General features: G+C 36.8%; 1 protein-coding gene across 1 annotated transcript; it reads right to left on the bottom strand.

The window, feature by feature from the left end:
- Window positions 1-15,215: 15,215 nt before the first annotated feature.
- On the bottom strand, window positions 15,216-18,827 carry LOC107720935 (homeobox protein engrailed-1-B-like). The gene is made up of 3 exons (XM_016528766.1): window positions 18,763-18,827; window positions 17,152-17,546; window positions 15,216-15,891 (listed from the first exon to the last, which is right to left on the bottom strand). Exons 1-3 carry the CDS (start codon window positions 18,825-18,827, stop codon window positions 15,533-15,535), a joined length of 819 nt encoding a protein of 272 aa, XP_016384252.1. The 3' UTR covers window positions 15,216-15,532.
- Between the last annotated feature and the right edge of the window lie 6,946 nt (window positions 18,828-25,773).

The following is a 25,773-nucleotide window of genomic DNA, read 5'->3' as shown; positions in this document are numbered from 1 at the left end:
GCAGATTTAGAGGGTGATGTTCAGCATGGTTGGCTTCTCCATATCTCAGTAACACTGACTGCTGTAATCGCAGTTATGGGCTGTGTGCGTTTAATCGATTTGACTGTGTCAGTCTGTGTGTGTGTGGTCCCATGTAACTGCTCAAAGCCTGAACAACCAGTCATCACTAACTCTCCAAGGACAGTTCTGGCAAAAATATGACTTGTGTCTCATACACACAAACACACACACACACACTGCCTCGTTCTGTAAAGGTTAATGCAGAAGATTTGCTTTGTGCACTAGTTAATCCATTCTGCTCAGTTCCAGAGAGTGTGAAGGAAGTGTGAAGCAGCGCTTTTAGCCTGATCTCACACAGCTGCTTGCCATTTATCTCTCCTCTTGACTTCTGAATTCTGATTCCTTCAACCTAGATTTTCATTTGATGTTTTCACCAGTTTGAAGAATGTATCAAACTGAATGATGAATGGAAGGATTGTTTTATGTTACAAGAAGGCATTCGCCATATGTTTGGAAATCTGCACATGACTTTTCTATAAATGCTTTGAGAATAATTAACAACAAGAAACCTAAGATATTTTGGCTAAAATGATGAGCGTGCTATCATATAGTGGAGACCGGGGATATTCGGACAAAGTTTTATCTCACTGTGGGATGAATTTTAAATGTATATTTCTGTATAAACACAAAACTTAAAGGGATAGTTCACCCAAAAATGAAAATTCTGTTTACCGTTAACCATTTAACAGGTTTTTACTGTAGCATTTTTACAGTCTTTTACCGTTAAATTCACTGTCATTTTTTACAGTGTGTCATTTACTCAAAATGACATTCAAAAATTTTTGAATGTATACAACACTGCTCTTGATCTCCAGACATCAGGTCTGCGCTCCTCTACAGTATCTGAGCACTAAAGGCTGTTTAGACACATCACACATTTGTACAGCAGGATTGTTTTCCTCTCGGGTGCACATCTGATGGTTGCTTCTGACTCCTGACCGTGAAAGTGTGCTGTTAAATGAACACTGTAGAGAGCAGCAGGTGCATGGAGATTGACAGGAGGCCTTGTTCTCCTCGCCACGCGACTGATCACAGAGGGGGGTGAATCTGAGGAGTTAGGTGAAGATCTCTGACAGAGTCCTGCGCTGGAGACAGTATGTATTTCTAACGGGCTACAGGGGCTCTGAAGTGGAAACTAGCAGACTGAACGACACAGGCTTGCTCATTATGAAGGATCTGAACAGCCATGCCAAGTTCAGAATCAGAAAACGTGACAGTCCGCCAGGACAGATAATGCATCATGATATAGTAGTTGAATCACTCTACCCTTGTGAAAATGAAGTGCACTTTAGCATACTTTTTTATATATTCAAAAAGTATTTATAACAGAAATAATATGCTTTAAAGGAACATTTTAAAATGTATTATAATTTAAATTGGTTTTAAATGCCATTAGTTGAACATTAGAGTGCTTTTTGACCCTCTTAAGAAAAAACTTAAGTACATCTTTATATTTAATTCCATAATTTCTTCTATCGTCTTTGAAATATGGTTAAAGCAATGGTGAATGACAAGCATTTATGGTAAACTAAAATATATTTTAATGACGTTTCTATTGAAACTTGTATGTCAAGTTGCAATTTAGTACATGTAAGTACACTTAAGTTTCCTTTTATTTCATTAACATTATATATTGCCTGCAAGTACATTTTAAATATATTTTTCATATTTGAAGTATATTACAAGTGCACATTCAGTACAATTAAGCACACTTATTTTAAACATCGGTAATGTGATAGAAGTGAAACAGTTTTAAGAAAATGTATTAGACATATTTATAAAAATGCATGCATATTACTATATCATATTGGCAAATAGCATACATATTAATAGCATATTGGCTGTTTAATAGTACTTATAAGTACTAAAACAGCTTATAAGTACTAATCTTATAAGTATTTATAAGATTAGTACTTGTAAAAAAAATTAAAATTTTTTTTAATGCCTTCTTCTGCATCACCATACATACTTATGATCCCTTAATCCGACCCAATACCTAAACTTAACAACACCTCACTAACTATTAATAAGCAGGAAAAAGTCGTAGCTAAGTTCTGAGAATTGGACCTTTATTATTATTATTATCATCATCATCATCATGAAGATATAAGGACGATTATTAACACAAATAGATGACAAGACAACACCACAGACTGAGGCACACTTCATTAACACTAGAGAGCGCCGATCGACAAGAATTGACAATCAAACTTATTTAATTTAAACATATGCTATTTGTCTTTTGCACACACACACACACACACAAAACTGTATTTTCTATTGCCCTACACCAACCCTACACCTAAACCTGACCCTCACAGAAAACTTTCTGCATTTTTACTTTCTCAAAAAAACTAATTCTGTATGATTTATAAGCTTTTGTACCCATGGGGACCTCAATTTAGGTCCCCACCGTGACACGAGTCCCCATGAGTCTGTGTGTATTCAAGTTTAAGTCCCCACCAGGATATATAAACCTGTACACACACACACAGCATCAGGTCAAAGGTGAGCTCTGTATCTGATTTGCTCCAGATGCAGTCAGAATACATTTTACTACTGTGAAAGAGTTCGAACCAAAGCAGCAGCTCCTGAATTCACACACACATGAACACATGATCACACTTCATCTTTGTGTCCTCATTTGAGCCTGCTTTGTTCAAGTTTAAAGCAAAGACTTAAATCCAACCACAAATTATACGTCATCTTTTGGGCTTTATTGCTTGTCTGGATGCTCCACCTGTGACATGCACAGACACAAACGCACCACACTGAACATTCGCTCTGGGCAGTGCAAATAAATTCATGAAAATTTCCTGACTCTGAGACTACAATTTTTTTTTTTTTTTGCTAAAAGCCTTATTATTTTTTATTTTAACTGATCTTCATCCCAAAACATTTTGAATGTAACACAAAACAATTTCGAAAGTGAAACATCAGTTTTGTAATTATAATGTGTGACATGTTGCAAGGCAGATTTAAGTGCACACGCGTGAGCACAGAGGATTGTGGGTGCTGTGTAAATGTAAATGTCGGACCGGATGAGGGCGGGACTGCAGGTGTAACTGTGCCTGTGGTGAATATGTCATCACTGCTGCACTATTTCCTCTCGCACAAATATGCGTCTGTGATGGTGTCAATGTGAATGTGAGTTTAGCTCACTCAAAATACTAAACGCACTTAAAAAAAATGTGTATATTTTCCTCGAACCTGTATATCTCATCCCTGCATTAATGGCATTACATGACAACCTGGCCACCAGTGTCTAGTATTTGGCACAGAAATGTGTGGATTTCTCTGATGAGTCTGAGTACAGTAGATAGATGACTCTGTTGTGATAGGAGATCCTTCATCACTGTAGGCCCAGAGCAGGTGCCTGTTGGGTCAAGGTGCAAGGGTCAGGACCTCAGTGTGAGTCCGGTCAAATAACTGGTTTTAAACGGTGTGGCAGCCACCTGTCCAAAGGTCAAAGGTCAGGGGTAGCCAGGCCACCAGCAGGAGCTGACCAACCACACAGAGACTGTGGGAAACAGAGCAGACAGACAACCTAAATACAGTCGCACACTGCTGTCACAATACACTGTACACGACCCAACTTTGACTAACTTGCTTAGCACCTTACTTGCCCCAGTCAAACTCTGGCCCACCCACACACACACAAACACACTCACCTTGTGCGATGGAAACTCAACAACTTTTGATCAATTTGAGTTTTTACATTTGGGGAGAAATGTCACAACATATTGGTCTTAAATGGTACAAAGACACATTTTGAACATCGATCTCCTCAGGAACAGCAGTTCTATTTAATGAGAAAATGTGCATGCGGTGCATGTGGAGAATGTGCATGTGTGTGGTTTCTCCTGCTGTTCTTGTTGAGCATGAGCGATCAGAGTTTCACCCACAGCGTATTTGACACAACGTGGCAAGACCTCTGCATGTTTAGGAAGTGAAAAATCCCTCTTCTCTTTCTTAACCTCTGCAGGAGGGAGCGAGAGAGAGAGTAAGAGAAACCTTATTGAAGAGGACACAGAGCGAGACGTCTAGACTGCCAGTCTGAACACTGGGGAACCTCCCTTTGTCCCCTGAGAATTTCTCTGCGCACTCCTCTAGCATCTCTGTCTCTGTACATGCATGTGTATGTATGTGGGTTTGCTTGGCTAGAGCAGAAATTAGCTCAGTTTGGGGAAAAAAATTAAAATGCAAAATGCTTTTCCTAGAGGGAAAGGCTTATGTTTGAGTTCAGAATAGTCTATAATAATTATAACTTACTTCATCTGTTATTTACTCTTTACAAAAGCACATATACTTTCAGGGTATTCATTTCATCAAGCGATCACATCATTGAATTAAAGCAACTGTATTGTTGGTAGTTTTGTGCATTTTTGGAGCCCCCTACTGTTAAATAAATGGAATTCACTATATTTACAATAGTGAATTCCATGTATTTAACAGTAGGGGCAACAGTACAGCTATCTACTGTAATTATGACAGTGATGTGTATATATATATATATATATATATATCACTGTCATAATTATAGTAGATAGCTGTACTGTTGCTGCTGAAATTTCGTGCCCGGAAAAAAACACACAAAAAAACAACTATTTATTTCAACTGCGAGATATAGTTAAACTTGTAATTCTGAGGGAAAAAGGTCAGAATTGTGAGATATAAAAGAATTGCAAGACATCAATTTTAACTTTTTCCTTGCAATTTTGAGTTTACATCTCATGCAATTTTGCAGATCTGGTAGCCTAATTCTGACTTTTCCCTCACACTTCTGAGTTTAAATCTCATTAGCATCTTAACATTTCGCAATTCTTTCTTTCACAGAACTACGCGTTTTTATCTCGGAATTTTGAGTTTATATCTTGCAATTCTAAGAAGTTACAATTACCTTTTTTTTTAAATTTATTTATCCCGTGGCAGAAATGGCTTTTAGAAAACACATATTTGGGGGGAGTGTAGGTAAGAAACACATGTATAAACTTACATACAGTTGCTTTAAGGTTATGAATAATATTAGCAATCATTTATTGTTTAACATTAGTGCAGACTTGCTCTATGCATCTGTTTATGAATCGTGTGTCTTTAAGCATAGGCTATATGTTGTCTGTGTCAGGTGTCTAGAGCAGGTGGGGGGTGGGGAGAGATTGCAAGGACCCTATTTAAAACAGATACTAAACTATTTCCTTATAAACCTTTCACCTTTAACCCTATTTAGGTCATATTGCTCAAAGCAACTGTGCAGTCATTGCCACCCACAGAAGCTTGTGCTAACACATTAACATGCTAACACAGCTACTGCAGACACATGGACTTCTAATACTGAGGTTAGTGGAATCAGATTCCCACAGCAGAGGAGCTAAACAGATAAACGAGTCCAGATGGTCCTTAATACATTTCAGCTGACAATCTTCCTATCAAAGCCACAACTGCATGGAAAATTAAACATTCTTTATTTTAACTAATAACTGATAGCATGATAGAACGCACTGATTTAATGAAGAAATTTTAAATAGTATGGTTCAACCTGTTGCAACCTATGATAACCAAGTTCGGTTACATCAAGAATATTGCTTGAAATGTTGCTAAATTTGCATTCTTGTATTGAGATTTTCTGGCAATAGCCACTCTCTATTATCCTTAATGATGAATGTGATTTCTTTAGTTTTTCTCAAAAGCCAAAGAGTATGAAACATAGGAATTTGTGCATTTTTGGTCATTATAGAAATTGGCTGATTTAATCAATGAGATCATAACTCATTTTTTCTGTCTTTAGCCAGTTTTAAAATCACTATAGAATAGGTCCGGATTTGTTTGTTTGTTTGTTGACCAGACATGTTCATGAGTCTGAGGTTAAGTCTCAGGCATGTCCAGGCATGTCATGTCCAGACTAAAGTCTTCTAAGGCCAAGCTTAAATAAAGCCTCGCGTCTAATACTAAAACTAAAGAAAAGAAAACAAAAAATTATAATTTCCCTGTGTATAAAAGCTCACTTTTCATATTAGAAAATACATGAGAGATGTCACAATATATGTGGTCATAGAACCACATTTTTAACAGTCCCAAACAACTGATGGTGGTTTCCTCTTTTGATTTTATTTTGGGTGTGCATCTGTGTTTCATTCATTTGGATGAGTATAAATGGCAGAACTTATGGCCATCTCATTAGCATATGAAAGCAGACATGCTGGTGTGTGTGTGTGTGTGTGTGTGTGTGTGTGTGTTTGCAGCAGATGGACTCAGACAATTTGACTTTTGACCCTGTCGTTGTAATGAGGGCTGAGAGACTGGTGTAACATTGTGTTTCCGTCATATGGATTCACCTCAAAGCACACAGATTTGGAGTGAGAGGTTAATTAATTCATTTCAACTCATAATTATCCCATTAACCTCTGTAATGCTGCTGAACATCGATTCATTTCCTCATTACCTTAATCATTTACTATGGCCAGTTAATCATTGCAATCTGAGTATGATGGATTATTATCATTTAATCATACACAAAAACCAGATATTCTCATTCACACTAATAAACTAATGACATGCTAACACCTATCTATCTATCTATCTATCCATCCATCCATCCATCCATCCATCCATCCATCTAAACTATCTATAAAATTATTGGTGCTAGCAATTGTTATCTTTCCTTCTTCTTCTCGAGTAGACAATACTTTGATACATAACTCATCCCACAACCATTTGTTGTAGACCCATGAATCGGGTATCAAATCATGCAGTGTATTGAAGAGAGCTGTTTTTTTATATATAAGTGATCAGGCATACGATGAAAAAGCCCTGAGAAAAAATGGCTGAACATGTAACATAGACAAGGAATCTGTGAGATTATGTCTCCAAATCAGAATGTCATAGAGACTTGGTCGTGGCCTCATTTGACTTAGCCTAGCAAGCAGCTAATAAGTAGTGCCATACCAAATTCCTAGCCATGCCCTAGCAACCAGATACAGCACCCTAGCAACCACCTCATAGGCATCCATTGAAAAATAATGATAGGGTTACCTCTGGAACAGAACATCGTAGAGACACGAATCAATTAGAAAAGGAAATGGGCTCTGAATCGCAACCAGTATATCCTGTCTAGCCACTCCCTAACAACCATTTTGAGGACCCTAGCAACCATACAGCACGTAATCACCACACACACTTAAACCAACGCGCACACACACACACACACACACACACACACACACACACACACTGTTTTTATGGTTTATTGGTACTCCATTGGTGTAATGGTTTGTATACTGTACAAACTGTATTTTCTATCACCCTATACCAACCCTACACCTAAGTTTGCCACAGCAAGCACCACTCACATTTTCATCAGTGATATGCACCACAGTGATGTATATAGTGATACACAATGTTACGGAAGGAGAAATAATCATTCCAGTGTGCGAGCAAAGTGATGTTTTGGTGCAACGAGGTAACTTCTATGGAAGACTCACTGAAAAATTGCCTCCACTTGCAGTGCTGATATACAGTTCATCCAACAGCACTGGTCTTTTCACGGTTTGTGCAGTTGGTGTGCAGGGCTGTAATCGCCTGTGCCTGCAGGTTATTGCTTATGACTCAAACAAAGCCTTGTTGCTATTATGATATTTGCAGCACCCTTGCTCGTGTGATATTACATTACTATTATAATAATAGAAACAGAAATATCACACGAGCAAGGGTGCTGCAAATATCATTGTGCATTCTAAAGCAAAATATTGTTCTGTTTAACTCCACTACATTTCATAAAATCATATAGCGTTCCTCACTATTGTGAACTGAAGAATTCGACACCTGGAGATTCGATCTCGGAACTTGAATGTGTGAGCGATTGATGGCACGACAAGTGACTAATTCAAAATTCTAGTATTATTGGTTATTGTAAATTATAATAATATTTGGGTGATGACTGTCAGTTATTTATGAACTAAATCAGCTGTGATGGGGCGAGCTAGTATAAGCCCATAAAATAGATGATACGAAATGAATCATAAATTTTGAATCATTCTGATTCGTTCCAAAAATATTGATTCATTCACATGCCCATATTTGTCCATACTTCAGGTTACTATAAATAACGCAAATTAATACCCAAATTATATAAAACGTGTATGTTTCCATAGCATTCTTCTCAAAATGTTAACACAATTGCCTATTGATGTCTGCACAATAATGTACACACATTTACATATAACATATCTTGTTATTTTCACTTGTTTGCACACTTTTTTTGTCAGTAACTAAATATTATTTAGTAACTAAAGTTATTTAAGGCACATTTTGGTATAGAATAATTAAATGTTTGTTTACTTGCAAATCAATGCATATTTAATGTCTGCATCCATTACTGACTAGTGCTGGCTAGAATAAATAATAAACATTATTCAGTCCTTTTTACGTACATAAAAAATCGAGTACTTTTTTTTTTTTAACTTTTACTGGAGTAATATTTTATCATGGTACATCTGAACTTTTACTCAAGTACTAGATTTGTGTACTTCGCCCGTCATTAGGCCTGTAATTTCTAAAGTATAATGAACCATGGCGCAATAGATAATCTGCGGAGGATCTGCTCGGAGTGTGTTCATCATTCACTTTAAAACGAAGTTCAGCGACTGTTTCCTTGGCAACAGCCTTGCATGTATAGCTCTCCTCTTTCTGAGAGCCAATGAGGCGAGTGATTCCATAATGTTCGATTACTCTCCGGTCTCCTGATCCTTTTAGCACCAATCAAAAGGTCAGAGAGCATGTGCTCCCCTTTTCCTGATCTCTCCTACACATAAATCAGCTGATGACAGTAAAACAATGACAAATGGAGTGTGTGGGTCTCAGTAAAGCCATTTCAGCTGTGCTTGCGGAGAAGACTTGTGCTGTCAGGTGATTTTAGAAGCTTGAAATTATAGTTTGTTTCTTATCGATCATGAATTGTATAGATAACAGATAATAATGCAGGTTATGTTCAGGTTAAACATGTTTATCTCAATCACCATTTAAAAAATGTGTGTGTGTGTGCGTGTGTGTGTTAGAGTGTGATAGCCTAAGGCTAGTATACTCTGTTCATTGTCACTGAGTCACTTATTACCTGTTTTCTGTCAGACTGTATCTCCCGCTCTCTCTATTTTCCTACATTTTCACAGGAATAACCCCTGTCAGTGTGGATGTGTATAATGAGTGTGTATGTTTGTATTATGGATGATCCCTGTCATGTCGCTCGGTTAGTTATACTGGCTGACCACTGACTGTCTGATAGCATCTGAACTGTCACAGCCAATCCCAGTCCAAGATTTATTACTGCTATCCGGAGCATAGTCTTGTCTGCACGTGGCTGGCTCATCCTCGTCTGACTGTGTGTTTTGCGTGTCTGTGTGATTTGAGGCCATATGTCCGCTCTCACTCTGTCCGGTCGGAGAAATAATAATAATAGGTAGCTACTGACATCCTGCAGACATGCACACACTGCAATTTAAACCTAGTCTGCTCTGTATCAGTGGTGGATGTCAAAGAAGGAATTTTACCGTATCCTTTACAGATGTGATGTGTGTTAAGGTGAGGGGTGGAGACCATTGATTGGCATGCACTAAAAAGCGCTATTTTCTGCTTTTCTGTGCAGAATTTTGTGGCAAGAGTTCTGGTTCTTTTTTCTTTTTTTTGAAGACAATTAGATCCAGAAGATAGATTTGTGTGTATGTAGCAAGAATATAATATCGTGAACAGGGCTGTATATTAACTTTTTTTTGCACTTGGCACTGGTGCTACAGAGGACATTGCATATACAGTAAGGCACACAACGTCCAAACCTTAACAAGAAATGTTTTCAGACAAACATTTTCTTTATTTGCCCAAAATGGCAGACTGCATTGACACCTCTTGCTTAAAGGGATAGTTCACCCAAAAATGAAAAGACTGTGAGCATGTATGGATTAGAATGCTAGTTGACGGTAACCATTGACTTGCATAGTATTTTTTTTTCCATACTATGGAAGTGAATGCCTACCATTAACTGTTTGCTTACCAACATTCTTCAAAATCTCTTCTTTTGTTTTCAGCAGACGGAAGAAACTCATACAGGTTTGGAACATGTAAATGATGACAGAATTTTACATTATTTTATACATTATTTCAATTTAGTTTAAACAATATTTGAAACACTAATTACAGTCCAAATAGCATCCATTTACACTTATTGACACCTCTTGCTTAAAGGGATAGTTCACCCAAAAATGAAAATACTGTGAGCATGTATGGAATAGAATGCTAGTTGACGGTAACCATTGACTTTTTTTTTCTTCCATACTATGGAAGTGAATGGCTACCATTAACTGTTTGCTTACCAACATTCTTCAAAATCTCTTCTTTTGTTTTCAGCAGACGAAAGAAACTCATACAGGTTTGGAACATGTAAATGATGATAGAATTTTACATTATTTTATACATTATTTCAATTTAGTTTAAACAATATTTGCAATACAGTCCAAATAGCATCCATTTACACTTTACACTTCTAATTAGCAGGACAGATCCATGGGTCATGGGTCAGATATTACTTAAAAGAACTTTATTTATTTATTTATTTATTTATTCATTTGTTTATTTATTTATCAAACCAGAAGTAGGAATTGTGGGAAATGGAGTTGGATGTATGTACTCAATGCAGCCGAGACATGATTTTTAAATCGCACAGTAGACTACAACTACAGTACCAAGTAAATTAATCTATTAATTAACCTCACACACTCAAACAAGCATGCAACAAACTCTTGCTTCACACAAACAAGTGGCTCTGTCTCACATGCGTGCAAAACTATATCGCAGACATGCTACTGTGGTAAATTCATTCATCGTACAGACGTTTTTTTTTTTTTTTCATTGCACGTGCAACATGTGCTTCTAATTAGCAGGACAGATCCATGGGTCTTTGGGCAGATATTACTTAAAAGAACTTTATTTATGTATTTATTCATTTGTTTATTTATTTATCAAACCAGCAGTAGGAATTGTGGGAAATGGAGTTGGATGTATGTACTCAATGCAGCCGAGACATGATTTTTAAATCGCACAGTAGACTACAACTACAGTACCAAGTAAATTAATCTATTAATTAACCTCACACACTCAAACAAGCATGCAACAAACTCTTGCTTAACACAAACATGTGGCTCTGTCTCACATGCATGCAAAACTATATCGCAGACATGCTACTGTGGTAAATTCATTCATCGTACAGACGTTGTTTTGTTAATGAAATTACGGTATTTAACTGTAAATTTAAGTTAAAACCTAAAACGTTGCTACTGTATTTTTTACGGTAAAATTCCGGCAACCACAGCTGCCGGTTTTTTACCGTAAATTTTACGGAATTTTTTTTACAGTGTATATTTGCGCATTCTCATGAACAAGGCTCATACATACACACATAGTTAAACCATTAGTTTTTCCATACGTGTTATGTAATGAGATAATATATATATATATATATAATTGAATAACGTATAATTTTTTTATTTAATTTTCGGAACATTCTTTTAGAACATTCACGAGTACGATTAACATTCCCCCAACATCTTTATTCCGATATCCTTTTATTTATTTATTTGAGATATACAGCTATCACAGTAGTGCCATCTGCCAACATAGCTATGATAATGTGTCTCAGCTGTCCATGTCCCAGCAAACTCTTCCCAGAGTTTAAAACTTCGCCTGTCTACGCACAAAGTCATGTTTGTTAAAGAAGGGCATAAACCGATTGCACTCATATATCATAATTTAAGAAGAAAGTGCTTCGTTTTATTCGCATGCAATGAACAAATGCAAGGGGCTTTTTATTGAGGACCGTTGCGCGCGGTGGACCACACACACCGTTGTGACAGCGTTTAAATGCGTTATCCACGGTCAGAGAGGAACTCCATTCCAAAAATACTGTCTGTGGAAACCCAAGCTCCTAGAGACACAGATGGGATATGTGCGCGCTCACTGGACGTCACCTGGGGTCCAAAAACTATGCACTGGATTGCCAGTGGAAATCCACAATTCAGTAAATCAGTTCATAGCTTTTCGCTGAAGATCCAGACCCTAGTGCATCAATGTAATAATATTAAGAGATGTGAAAATATGAAATATTGTCTGAAGTAGGCTACAGAAGAAATCTTTGACCAGTGAACTGTTATGTATGAATAAAAAGAATACTTATATAAGTAATGGGTGGAGACTTGATGAGGAAGTGATTTGCTACCAGAATACAAGTGCAATGTGAGAATTAAAAAGAGTTTCTGAATTCCTGAATTGGTAGCCCTGACTCTTCTTTAATGTCCTCTGTCTTTATAGGTAAAACAGGGAAGACACGACATGAACTAAACTGCAGTTACAAAAACATTTAGGATAGAACTCACTATGTTCTAATTTAAGACAGGTTTGATAAAACAAAACATGCAAACGAAAAAACTGCCGAGAAAAAAAATGGACTTTTGAAGTCAAACTGTCTTTGTGACATGTTCCCCGTAATAGCTCCAAACCAGTAAAAAAACGAAGTAGCCTATGCTACACAGATATTTTGAAGATTAGACGCACTTTTTCTTCACAAATTGCCGGTTTAATTTGTGGTAAACATCAAACAGCGAGGCTGTTTCGGTTGTTCTTGTTTGTGTGTTCACGGGGTTTGTAGATCTGAGAAAATATTCGGAGGGTGTGTAGGCCTAGCTGTCTGTTGGGGGCGAAGGTGGGGGACTGAACGTACTTTTCACAAGTTCAACGGTATTTATTTGAAAATGATGAAAAGGTATGACTCAGACTCAGCGTGCACATTCCCCCAGTCATGCCGCCGAGAAATAAATTAAATCAAATTTAAATTCAAAATAATAAATTAAATCAAAATGACTTATGTTTCCATTGCTCACAATGCTAAACGTTTTAGCCCATTTATTTATATATTATGAGCTAGATGTTAGCTACATAGAAATGATTTACTGCGATCGTTAAAGCACCAGCACAGATGTTTTTTTTTTAAAAGAACGAGATAATAAAATGTAAATTGTTTTGTAAGCCTTGTATAGCTAAATGATTCCAATTAAAAACCTTTGGGCTAATTTAAGAATCTACTCAATTTTTTTATTAGGCCTATTGTATGCTATTTTGTTTTCTTTATTCCTATAATTCTAAAAACGAAGTTGAACCAACAAGCGTAGCGGGGGATTCATTATTTTAGTTCAAATAGGCCCACAATTAAAAATGGTTTCACTCACCTTGTTCCCAGCATGCACTGTGTGAATAATGGGCCTATATATGTTTGCATTGTTTGGCCGTTCTACAATTTTTTTTCCACTACACTAGTCTATGTAGACATCGAAAGGATAATGCTGCTTAAATCGTTACAAATTCTTACACCAACAGTTGTATTTAAAATGTTAAAATGTAGCAGTGAAACAGTATTATTATTATTTTTTTTAAAGAGGCCTATAATTCATGAAGCAGTAAATGAAGCAGCCTAAACTGGAGTGTTGTTAAACAATATTTCTGGAATTTTGGAACAGAATCATATATATACCGCATATAGTTTACCGCGGTTCATTAGCCCCCGATTTTTATTTTGTAATTTTTATTTTATGTTTTCTATTCATAGGCTAAACCAAATCTAGTTCCGAGCGTGGCGTGACGGCGGAAGACACAAGAAGCAATGTGAGTTTTTTTTGCAGTGATTGATGGCGAACAACATTCGTTTGCTCGTCTTACTCGCTTCCAAATGCTCCGCGAAATTGATTTTCTAGCAGGTGGTAGCAAAGCGACGAGTTATGGAATCCGAAGATTGTTGTAAACGGCAAAACAACATGCTTTATTTATCTATCCAAACTGGAACTTTTGTGGCGATTTCTAGGCCTTAAACCGACAGACATTCCTTTAAAAAGTTCACACGAGTTAGGCATGACCCTTAGTTTATTATTTCTAAATCACATTTTGAAGGCTATTTCTATTGTGGTTTTTAAGAACTTGAGAAAAACGTCGATTTACAGGCCAAGATCTCAATCAAGTGTAACTCGCTTTTGAACTTGACAGTTGCTAATTCCTGCACTCCGCCGAGCCTGCCCAGGCGCGCCTCGTGTTGCATGTTGAGGACCATAGCGGTGGAGACAATGAAGGAGAGAGAAAACCTCGAGTCCAACAACACGGACGCTGCAGGTCCAATGGAGATGCCATATGACGCTGCAAAATGTTGCCCGGGCCGGACAGAGAGCTTCAGAAAACAAGCGATTCCCATCAGGATAAGGTGCTCACGATTCTCTGTCGTCTTTGGTTTGATTAATCGGTTACAAAAAAGCCACGGCATGCCCACAACACACCACCTAAACAGTCACTCAACTACTGCTCTCAAATTCTCAAAGCCACCGCTAAACAGAGATTTAGAGCGAAAACGGAGTATATGAAACAACAAGGCTTACATTTCCTTTTATTAAAATAGGCTAGCTAATTTTATTAAAACTTAGGGCTATTATTATTATTATTATTAGGCCTATTATTATTGTAAAAGTGTAGGCCTATTCTTCCAGCTAACAAAATAATTTTGCACCATGATTTTGTCTTCCAACATAGGTCTATGTGTAAATTTCTTTATCCTCATCTGTTTGTAATTAGGCTATAGGCTCAGTCCGTAGGCCTAGATTAAATATTGTAAATACAATGTAATTATTTTTTGATAGTTTTGATATAAAATACATCAGACTACCGGTGAAATTATTACGCTGTCATATGAAAATGTTGAATGTTAATGCATTTTGTGTGTTACATACATTACAGATATGAACCGCGCAGCCTGTCAAGTAAAAAAGGCTAATTGAGAGTGGTTTTATTGTGAGAAGCTTGTGAGAACACATAATGGCGAAGCAAATTTGACGACGCAGGTTTGATGACTTTGGTTACTCCGTTGGAGCTCTGTTTCTGATTCACGGAACAAGAAAAAAAAAATGTGTAGGACTACGATGCTGACTTTTAGGGCAAAATAAGGAGAAAATAGACGCCACGTTTTGCATGTACAAAAGAGGTTTATTTGAATACAGTATTAAAAAGAATAATATCTGATATCAGGTAAGTCTCCCATTACCTAGTATATCCCAAGTCCCATCATCAAAGAAAAAAAAATTCTGTTATCTGGATACTTTAATCGAATAACATCTTTGGCGCGAAGAAATATTGCTTTTAACAGCACAAAAAAACAAGAATTTAGATAAAATGCAAAGTGACTAATTTGACTTGTAGTGGCAACGATTTCAAACAACAAACCAGCGCGATCCATTTAGATTTTAATAGCATCCTCAAAATCAAAATGAGGCTTCCACATATTTGTATTGTAAAAAATCACCCGCCCGTCCAAACAGGTTGATAAAGTAACTATAATATCCCTTTATAACGTCTGGTCAAGTAATTTGAGTTTTTCCAGCTTCACTTTGTCTTCCGACCCTCTATTTCACTCTCCGGGTTCTCCCCTTTTCTCTCTCTTGCTGTCTTTGCTATAGTTGCCGTCGTCTTCTTGAAGGGTGGTGGTGGAATGGTTGTACAGTCCCTGCGCCATTAGCTGCACTGCCAGGCCGTTCTTGAATCCGGTGGTTTTCTTGATTTTAGCCCGTTTGTTCTGGAACCAGATTTTAATCTGCGACTCGTTCAGCTTGAGTTCGTGCGCCAGGGCCTGCCGCCGCTGCTCCGTGATATAGCGGCTCGCCTGGAACTCAGCCTTCAGTCTTTGGAGCTGCTCAGCTGTGAACGCCGTTCTGGGTCGTTTATCCTCACTGTCGTTTTTCTTCTTTTTCAATTTCCGGGTCCTTGGGCCTTGTGTGGAGACAACAATGAGACGAATCCATGAATATCAACCATCTCACTAAATGCCAAAACCATTTTGGACTACACACACAAAAGGGCAGTGGCGTGTTGTTGAGTGTTGTTGTCTGTGATCACTAGAATAAATAAACATCAAAATTATTCTAACTTTTTACAACAATAATCAATAAGCCTTTTAAGAACTGACAGGGACTACAGAGCTAACTCTGTTGACCCTGGCCAATAAATAAATAAATAGAAATAAAAGATAGGCTACGCGAATTGTTGCTTCAGTTTGTGGGAAACTATTAATGAAACTTCTACACATAATAGTAGGCGATTACAACACATGAACAGAGGAGTAGTTCAGCATATGAACTACATTGTTATGTTGCTGGGGAAAAAAAGAGGAAAAATAAATTATATTCGTTTTGACGTCTGAAGTTGACTTAATGCAAGCCAAGCGACAAAAGCCCAAATATAATGATGGAACAGAAATAGGTTAAAAAATGAAATAGGTTAGACCTATTAATATCATTATATACGTGACCTTCCTAAGGAATTTATTTATTTATTTATTTTCAATTTTGAACGGTGAATTGAGAAAACCAAGGGGGATAAAATTTACGACATTAAAATAAATAGGACTACGCTATTTACAAAATAGGCAGTGAGATCTTGTACATAATAATAATAAATAATAATAATAATTGTCACTAGGCCTAACCTATGGCAGCACAAAATCACAGCCTCAACGCTAAAATGCGAGATCAGTCACACGCAACAGATAATTTTTTTCTGTTTTATTAAAACGGATTATTTTGTCCATTTCGTAGACTTAAATATATTTATTGGGCAATATTAGTTCTTTTGTAATTATCTTGTAAATATCTAAAGTTTATTATTAGGCTAAACGACGTTTATTTATTAATATATAGCTAGGCTATAACATGTAAATCTTAATTCCTTGGAAACCATCGGTGGAGTGTTATGTCTGGATCGTGCATGCTGCAATCCTATTTTATGTTTCATAACTTGGTAAATTTGGTCTGGTTTGATGAACATGAGGCATTATTTTTTTATATGATTATGGTGTGTGTCAGCTGGAATATTTCTACGATCGAAAGTACGATATTCGATATTCATAAGGTAATTTTCCTGCTTTTGGTTCATGCAACAAAACATATGGCCTATACATAAAGAAAAGAAGAGTATTATTTTTGTTATTAGTATTATAAAGAGTATTATATGATTTGTTACCAGATGCCTTACCAGATGAAGGTCGATCAGAGTATCTCGTGCAATAAACCCAGGCGGGCCACATAAGCTCTTGGGTGTCCTTACTGGGCGAGGAGGTTTCACCTGGGCTATTCAAAGCAACGGATGGCGCTGAGACGACCCCAGATTTTGCTGCGTTCCCTCTATCGGCCTCGCCTACCTTGGACTGCCTTCTGCTGGCTGGAGACGAAACGGTGGACGAGGCAGAAGATGAAACACTGTCGGTACTGCAGCTGGAATCCGGACAAGGAGTGCTGGGGACAGTTGGACAACGCTCCCTTTTGCAGCCGAAGTCCGGTCTGAGGATGTTGTCAATGAAAAAGTTGGTGGTTCTGTGCGTGTGGTGCGCAGCCTGCAGCGGGAGCAGAGGTAAGCAATAATTACCACTACTATATCATTGTAGCCTATAGGCTATTAAAATATACTAATTGAATGTCTAATTTAAATGTAAACTATATGCTTGTTCTTAATGCTATAAATTGTATATAGGCTACTAATATATAGCCTACTAAAACAAGTAGCCTATATGGCTACGTCACTGTGTAATAAAATAATACGTTAGCATTTAATTTAGATCTCATTCAGGACGAGTGAAGCCGACTGGCATAGGCTATATAGCCTCGTTCTCAATATTTGGATGCTTGAAATACTTATCGCGAGAATGATCTCTTTGCACTTAATTAATTTATAATTAGGGCTATTGCCGGCTAATTCTGGAGAGTGGGCTATTGTGAGGCGGCGTCGGTTAAGCGGTAAATGGCTGAATAGTCCACTATCTCTCTCGCAAGACGCGCCTTAAGAACTCCTATAAAAACATAATTTATAGGTTTTAATTAGCGTGCATTCACCGCGATCAGCTGGGCGTTCATCATACAGCACAGTTAAAAGCGCCTGCCACAATGCACGCAAGAACCGTTTAATCAAAGCAGCTTTGCAGCGGCCTCACATGCGTGAACGTCCTGATGAGGCTTCGCTTACCAAAAGCTGTATTTGCATAAACGGCTTAATTGACAGCTAAATGTCCTGTGATTAATTTTACCGCTCACGTGGCAGAGCTTTAGTAAAACATATGATGAATGTATTTTTTCATTGTTAAACAAAATGTAAACGACCCCTGCTTAATTCACTGGATAGCTCCTTAGGTTGTGCTATGCGTTTGGTGTCAATTTCAACAGCTTAAATTTTTTTTTTTTTTTAATTTACAGTTTCACAAACTATAACTATAACTATAAACCAAGCCATATATTCCCAAAATATCAGGTATTTTCGAGACTTGTAATATGTAAATAGGAAAATCCTTATTCTTAATTTGTGGTAGGCCTATTTTAAACGTAACTTTAAATCTTTCTGAATGTCAGTGGATATTTATTTAAAGTAAATAGAATTTAAAAATCAGGTTGAATAAGCTTATATGGGACCTGTTGTGACCTGCAGAACGCGATGAGACAGTAACGAGGCATGTCATCTTTTTTTTTTTTTTGCTTGGTTAACATGCTTGGTATAGGCATATGCCTTATTCAAAGTTCTTGCCATTCCGTTTAGACATTTGGACCATGGAAAGGTGTGTAAAAGTAGACAGCGAGTAACGATCACAGATATTGTTACCGTGTACAGTGGGAGGCCCTTTGGGGTCCACACTGCGGCCGGGCAGAGCACATGCGTTTAGTCATGCGTGAAGAATGTGCGTCTCATGCTCGCAGAACAGATGTGGACCGTTCAGAGGTGTTCATATTATTCTATTCTGTTCTATTCCATAGCGATTTTGACCTACGTTTCCACAGATATAGTAAGTACTAGGCTTAAGTTCATAAATTAGGCCACTAAACGCCAGACTTGTTGGGCCATCGTATCCCAAGACTGAAAAAGCACAGTGTCATAATCTCTTTATGAAAATTCGGTTCAGAACATTTGGTGTTAACTTTTTAAAAAAAAGCATTATTGTAACATTAGCTACTTATGTGACATAGGCTACCGCATGGCCAATATGTCTGAGATAGGCCTATTATAAAATTGAATAAACTTGTATATAGGCCTAAAACCTCCCTCATGCAGCATTTTCAAAGTCTCCTGGTTGTAAGACTAGTTTTAGCAGACCATCAGCAGAATATATAATGGCATCGCTTTTAACAAAAATTATGATCTACAGTCTGTTTGTTGGGCTTGCATACCAGGTTGACCTTGATGAATATGACTAAAGAGTTTGGAGGATCTGAAGCTGTATTTTGCGTCCTCTCGTGGCCAGTTAGAATATTGACGCTACAGTTCTGAAGTAGCTTAGCACTTGCATGGAAGTGATCAGAGATCCCGAGGTAATGCGTGAACTGATTTCAGCGTTTTCAAAGACAAGAGGCACGATGAGTCAATGCATTTTGATCATTGCAAAGTCATTTACTGTATTCTATGTCTGATAATAAAAAGGGATGGTAAAAAATCACTTTAAAATGTTACTACATCATATTATAAACCTATTCACTATAATGTCAGCAATTTTACAAGAAAACATGTGACTCTGTAATAGTAATTTATAAATAAGCGCATAAATGATTGGCGTTAACAAAGTGCATTTAGTAAATACATTTACAGTTACTATCTAACACTTTCCCCTGCTGCATTAATGTAAGACCAGGGAATAACATGATCCCACAGTCCACGACCTGCACATGATAACACTGAAGCGCTTATTTAACTTGATTAACCAAGCTGGACCGTAATTAATACTTCCTTCATCACTGACTAAAGCATATACTACGCTGTTCGTCATACGTCTCTACACCAAAAGAGGGCAGTGAAAGACCTGATTGTGTTCATCTGTAGACGTCCGTATAAAGGTTTCATCCTGTTCAGCAAGACAATTACGTTAACCTCCTGAGACCCTGTTGACCTCATATGAGGACATTATATTTTGGTGTATTTCTCTGAGACTGTACATGCCACAGTTTTAAGTCTGGATGTCCTGCACAGAGCACATTCAGGGCTTTTCAGAGATACTAAATGTTTGGATGTTTCACCGTGACCACTCCCTCTCCTTGGTCTTCAAATATGTCTGATATTAATTTAGTGACACTCTTATGGAAATATGATAATATTTTGTAATTATCATTTAAATCTGTCTAATTTTTAAACTGTGTGTCATAAATCAACATCTCAGGAAAATGTTATGGGGTTTCAAATCAAAATATGACTTTCTGTTACGAAACAGGATGTTGGTTTCATACGTTGAGAATCATCTTTATACAAAGTTTGGTAAAAAAAAAAAATCCTGAAAACTAAAAATGTATTGGTGATTTAAAAAATCTATCGTTTTTGCCTATGCATGTTCATTCATGTCTTTTAATTTTAATTTTTTTAATTGAGTCCCGATGTCCTCTACCGAGGACATAGCATAACTTATGAATGAAATATTGATTTATCATTGATTTAATTTGTTTATGCTCTAAACAATGTAAAGACATGAAAAAAACTATTTTTTTCCTAAAAATCTTTTCTCGGGTCTTAAGAGGTTAACATGGCAAGAACTTTCCCTGAACCAAGAACTAACTATTAAATAAATTTCACGTGAGTATAAATGTGTCTGATTTAAATTTTTCAGTTTCTTATGATTTTTTTTAAATAACAAGTAGGCCTATTATTTGTATTAAATAATAATAATAATAATAATAATATTTTTTTAAATAAATATTACTTTTAAAAAATAATTTAAAAATTGTAAACAGGTGGGACAAAAAAATCGGATACAGTCAAAATATTATGTCCATTAAGCACAGCCTAAGATTATTTTAATTCTTTTTAGTGCATATTGACTTTCTCTCTGGGATGATTTGACATACTGACACTTGTGAATTTGAGCAATTAATTTCATTGTATTACGTTGTTTTACATACTTTTGCACTATATTCTAGTACTCAGCTAAAATTTTGTATGGCTTTACTGAATGCATTGTTTTTACCCTTGGATTAATTCTAATTTCTAAGTTATTGTCAAATAATACATACTGCTACATGAATGCGTGTTGTGATTAAACATTTCACTGTTGAATTTACACAATGAGATATTTAAAAATAGGATAGTTCATCCTAATAATGAAATGGAAAGGAAGTCAGATGAAATAAATAAGTATAATTCAGGGTTCAGGAAGCAATAAGGGAAATGAAATTAGTCAATTAAATGAGTGAAAGTTAACTACTTTTGATATTAGCATTAGTTCTGCAGTGACTCAGAGTGCAGAACAGAGACAAACAGCTAGCAGAAAGTACCACTGTCTTCTCTTTAAGAAAAAAAAAGCACTGAAAAAAAAATCCAACAAAGGGTCACTGGACTCTTCATGAGGAAAATGATTACTTGCACAATTAAATATATAGCTGTTTCATAAGAAAAGCAGATGGAACTGGGTGAAACTCTCAAATGACGCCAGCACTGCCCAAATGAGACCTTCCACAAAATCACGTGTTATAGAGTAAAACATGACATTTTAGAAAAGGGGTTCATATCCTAAGGCTGAATACTTTTTAGCTACAAGGCTAATAAAAAGAGGTAAGCAGCAATGTAACAAAAGCACTGATAAAAAGTCATGTTTAAATAATCATATTTATATGGCAATAATAATAGAGTAATATAAAAAGCTCTGATCTTGGATTTTGATTGGCTAATACAACATAAAGCAGTACACAATTTAGTAACAGCTGACACAAAACAGTATCGCAAAACAGTATATCACTGCATAACACCCATAGAGAACACATTGTATTGTTGTTTGCGTTAAGGACATGAAGCATCATATTGTCACACATCTTGCTCAGGACAAAACAGACTAATAGGATGTGGCTGCTAAAGTACAGAGGTTACTCTCTGAGTTTTTGACATCAGTTTTTGCTGACTTCCGTCATACACCAGCTGAACGTGCCTACAGCCATATTTGCAGTGTGGTTAATGGAGGTAAACTTGTTAGTACTGAAATCATAAATAAATTGCTAGTAATTGCTAATTGCTCTTTTATTGGACACACCCATTTTGGGTTTTGCAGTCTTTACTAATGAGCTGATGAGTTGAATCAGGTGTGTTAGGCCTAGTTCAGACTGTCAACAAAATCAGATTTTTTTGCATGTCCTGATATTTTCGACATAGTATGCTCTGGTGAGCCCGGTCTCATGAAAATGCGTATCAATAGCACATTTATTTTGTTTTGTTATTTTACATTTATACACAGAAACCGACGTTGGCGTGCATACGATACGCACATGTTTGATGTGTATATAATATGCATTTTAGCGTACATATAATGTGCAACTACCCCACACCCCTAAACCTACCAATTGCGTATCATATGCACGCCAAAGTACATTTTTTGCATGTAAATAGTATGCCAAATACAAAATCGTGCCATTGAAACGCATATTCTTGAGATAGGGTTAGCTCTGGCTGCTCAAATGGGGTTTCAAATTTTCTTTTGTGTTACTTTCAGAGGTGTAAAGAGTACCTCTTTGATACTCAGTACAACTACAAAGTACCCGAAAAGATACTCAAGTACAGTAACAAATTACATTTACTCCAATATTTACACCTCTGGTTACTCTAAACGCAACACACAACGATAACGTCAAAACCGGTGATGGAAATGCCAGACTTTATACAATATTCAAAGGAGTCAAAGCCAACTGTGTCTGCAGCACACACGACATCACAATATATACCAGTCTCCTCCGGCGCTGAGATTTTCTAGTGTGACGCATTTTTCCTGCATCTGTTTTGAAAGCCTCGTCGCCAGTGTTGGGAAGGTTACTTTGGAAATGTAATAGGTTACAGATTACAAGTTACCCTGTTTAAAATGTAATAAGTAGTGCAACAATTTCAATTACTTTATTGCAGTTTTTCCTCAATCGATTTGACACATTTCTCCAAACTCAGGTCACTGTTCTGAAAACAGTTAACACAGTGATCTGAATATTTTGTAATTTTCCTAAACAGATTGAACGTTTTCAATTCATTTCATACAAATTACAAATCCTGCAATTGTGCACATTGTTTCTCAAAACAATGTGCACAAAACTCTCTAATGTTTTCACAATAGTTAATACAACCAACCAATATTTTAAAATAGCTGAAAAAGGTTTTACAGAAATCACATACATTTATGTACCATTTGTCCAAACACAACAAACAAAACTCTGTAATTTGTCATTCTATCAAATGAACTTGGTATATTTTCGATTGGCCCTAAACTGATAACTATTCGGTTCATTATACACACACAACACAGGAAATGCAGTAAGTATACAATAGGGAAAGTATACAAATAGCAAGAACAAATATGCAATATATATATATATATATATATATATATATATGGGTGGGTAGCCTGTGATTGTTGATAGTACAGATTCCTCCTGGGACAACTTCTGTTACTTACTGTAAATGTCTCACACAGTGGACGGATTACACACACACAGCTGAATCCAATCAGACATGCTACATAAGCCATGGACTTCCTCTCTTTCACGGCCGAGTATTGTAAGCGCATATCGCTACCCTAGTCGATAGCTACTTTGCAGAGCCAGTTCCCGGTCCTAGTTTGGTCTAGTTTCATGTACGCCCACTCACTGGACTACTCTTGTGTCTTGCCCTCTATATACCTGTTTGCCATTATCTGACCCTTGCTTGTTTTGACTTTGTTCTAGATTAAAAGCTTTGCATATGGATCCGCACGCCTCTCGTCTCGTTGTCTCCGTAACAGATAGCAGGTGTTGGTGTTGGAACAATTTGTATTTAGTTTAGATATACACAATATATGTAAAACAAAACTCCCTGTTGAAGAATTGCAAAAAAAATTATTTTCATTAGCATATTTGTGCATCTACAGCTGAATGTGTTTTATAATCAATAGAGAACACACCTATAGATTTGATGTTAATATTTACTTTTAATAAATGCATTACTGGAAAAAATTGCAGTGCTTCATTTTGCAACCTGTTTGGACATTGGTCGGCGGAGATCGACCACGCCCACTCACTGGACTACTCTTGTGTCTTGCCCTCTATATACCTGTTTGCCATTATCTGACCCTTGCTTGTTTTGACTTTGTTCTAGATTAAAAGCTTTGCATATGGATCCGCACGCCTCTCGTCTCGTCGTCTCCGTAACAGATAGCAGGTGTTGGTGTTGGAACAATTTGTATTTAGTTTAGATATACACAATATACGTAAAACAAAACTCCCTGTTGAAGAATTGCAAAAAAAATTATTTTCATTAGCATATTTGTGCATCTACAGCTGAATGTGTTTTATAATCAATAGAGAACACACCTATAGATTTGATGTTAATATTTACTTTTAATAAATGCATTACTGGAAAAAATTGCAGTGCTTCATTTTGCAATAAAGTTGAACTGTTTGGTTAAGATAATTTTGTGTTTGGATGGCTGTGCTAATTGTTTTGAGAACAAGTACATTGCATTAGAGAAAAGTGTCAAATCGATTGAAAAAAACGGTAATCATTTTGAAACATTTAAAGCAGGTGGGAGTTTACCTTAGAGCAGTACTCCACACTGTCAGACTTTCAGAAGTCTTCGTCACTTGAATTAAGATTATAATCATTTAATTTTAAAGCACAGCCACCACAAAATCAGACTTTAGCACCTATTTTTACTTTGAGATCATTCTGAGGTTAAATTTAAAATGATTTAAAATCATAATAATTAACAAGAAACAGTTTAATAGCTATGATACTGTTTTTGAAATCAAATCTTGACTGGAGACACTGACATCTAACAATGCCTTGGAAAAAAAAACAGTTAATCTTAAATAAAGCATATACTTAAACCCAAATAGGAAATAAAACAGTTATCAATTAAGCATGTGTCCTATTCTGTGTCCTAAACTCCTGAAACATTGGTACAATGCAATTCAATCTGTGTGTGTGTGTGTGTGTGTGTGTGCAAATATTCAGATGTAACCCCCTTTGCAATCGTTAACATTTTCATAAGTAACTGTAATTGAATTAAACATATTTTTTCAGTAACTGTAACTTATTACAGTTACATTTCTTTTTTAAATTCCGTTACATGTAACTAGTTACTCCCCAACACTGCTCGTCACATACGTGTGTACGCTTACGTCATTACCAAAGCAACCCATGCAGATATGTCAGTTGTCTGGACACACAAACCTGATTTGAATACTTGCAATTAATAGTGCAGACAGTCTGCTTGAAAACAGAAAAAAATAATAATTCTGATTTGCCTGCAGCCTGAACAAAGCCTTTAGATGAGGGATACATTCAATATGTTCGCAGGAAAGGTTTGAGAGGCACTTTTCTAGTTGGTTGATACTAGTGCAGTGTTTTCTAACATTCTAGACACTAATGGCGCTTTTCCACTGCGTGGTACGACTCGGCTCGGTACGGCACGGCACGGTTCGGCTCGGCACAGTTTGCGTTTCCACTGCAGTTCAGTACCGCTTTAGAGTGGGCGGGATTATTCACATGTCGTTATAGTTGCGCCGCCTCTACTACCACGACTCCTAAAAAAAACTTTTTCATTCCGCGTCGCCCCATCAAGCTCTCGCTGGATCCGCTCCTCTGCTATCAACGAGAGGAACGTCTGTTCTTCCGCAACAGACAACAAAA

The sequence above is a fragment of the Sinocyclocheilus rhinocerous genome, unplaced genomic scaffold, assembly GCF_001515625.1.
Source record: "Sinocyclocheilus rhinocerous isolate Xijiao unplaced genomic scaffold, SAMN03320098_v1.1 scaffold3225, whole genome shotgun sequence".
NCBI lineage: Eukaryota > Metazoa > Chordata > Actinopteri > Cypriniformes > Cyprinidae > Sinocyclocheilus > Sinocyclocheilus rhinocerous.
The sequence above is the reverse complement of the archived record's forward strand: the minus strand, read 5'-3'. Positions and strand labels throughout refer to the sequence as shown.

Bases quoted from the DNA above. Each gene is read 5' to 3' on its own strand.
- LOC107720935 (XM_016528766.1), bottom strand. From the start codon at position 18,827: ATGACTAAACGCATGTGCTCTGCCCGGCCGCAGTGTGGACCCCAAAGG. The intron at 17,547-18,762 runs GTAACAATATCT...ACAATGATATAG, and splicing joins AGGGCCTCCCACTGTACACG to TAGTGGTAATTATTGCTTAC. The intron at 15,892-17,151 runs GTAAGGCATCTG...TCTCCACACAAG, and splicing joins CTCTGATCGACCTTCATCTG to GCCCAAGGACCCGGAAATTG.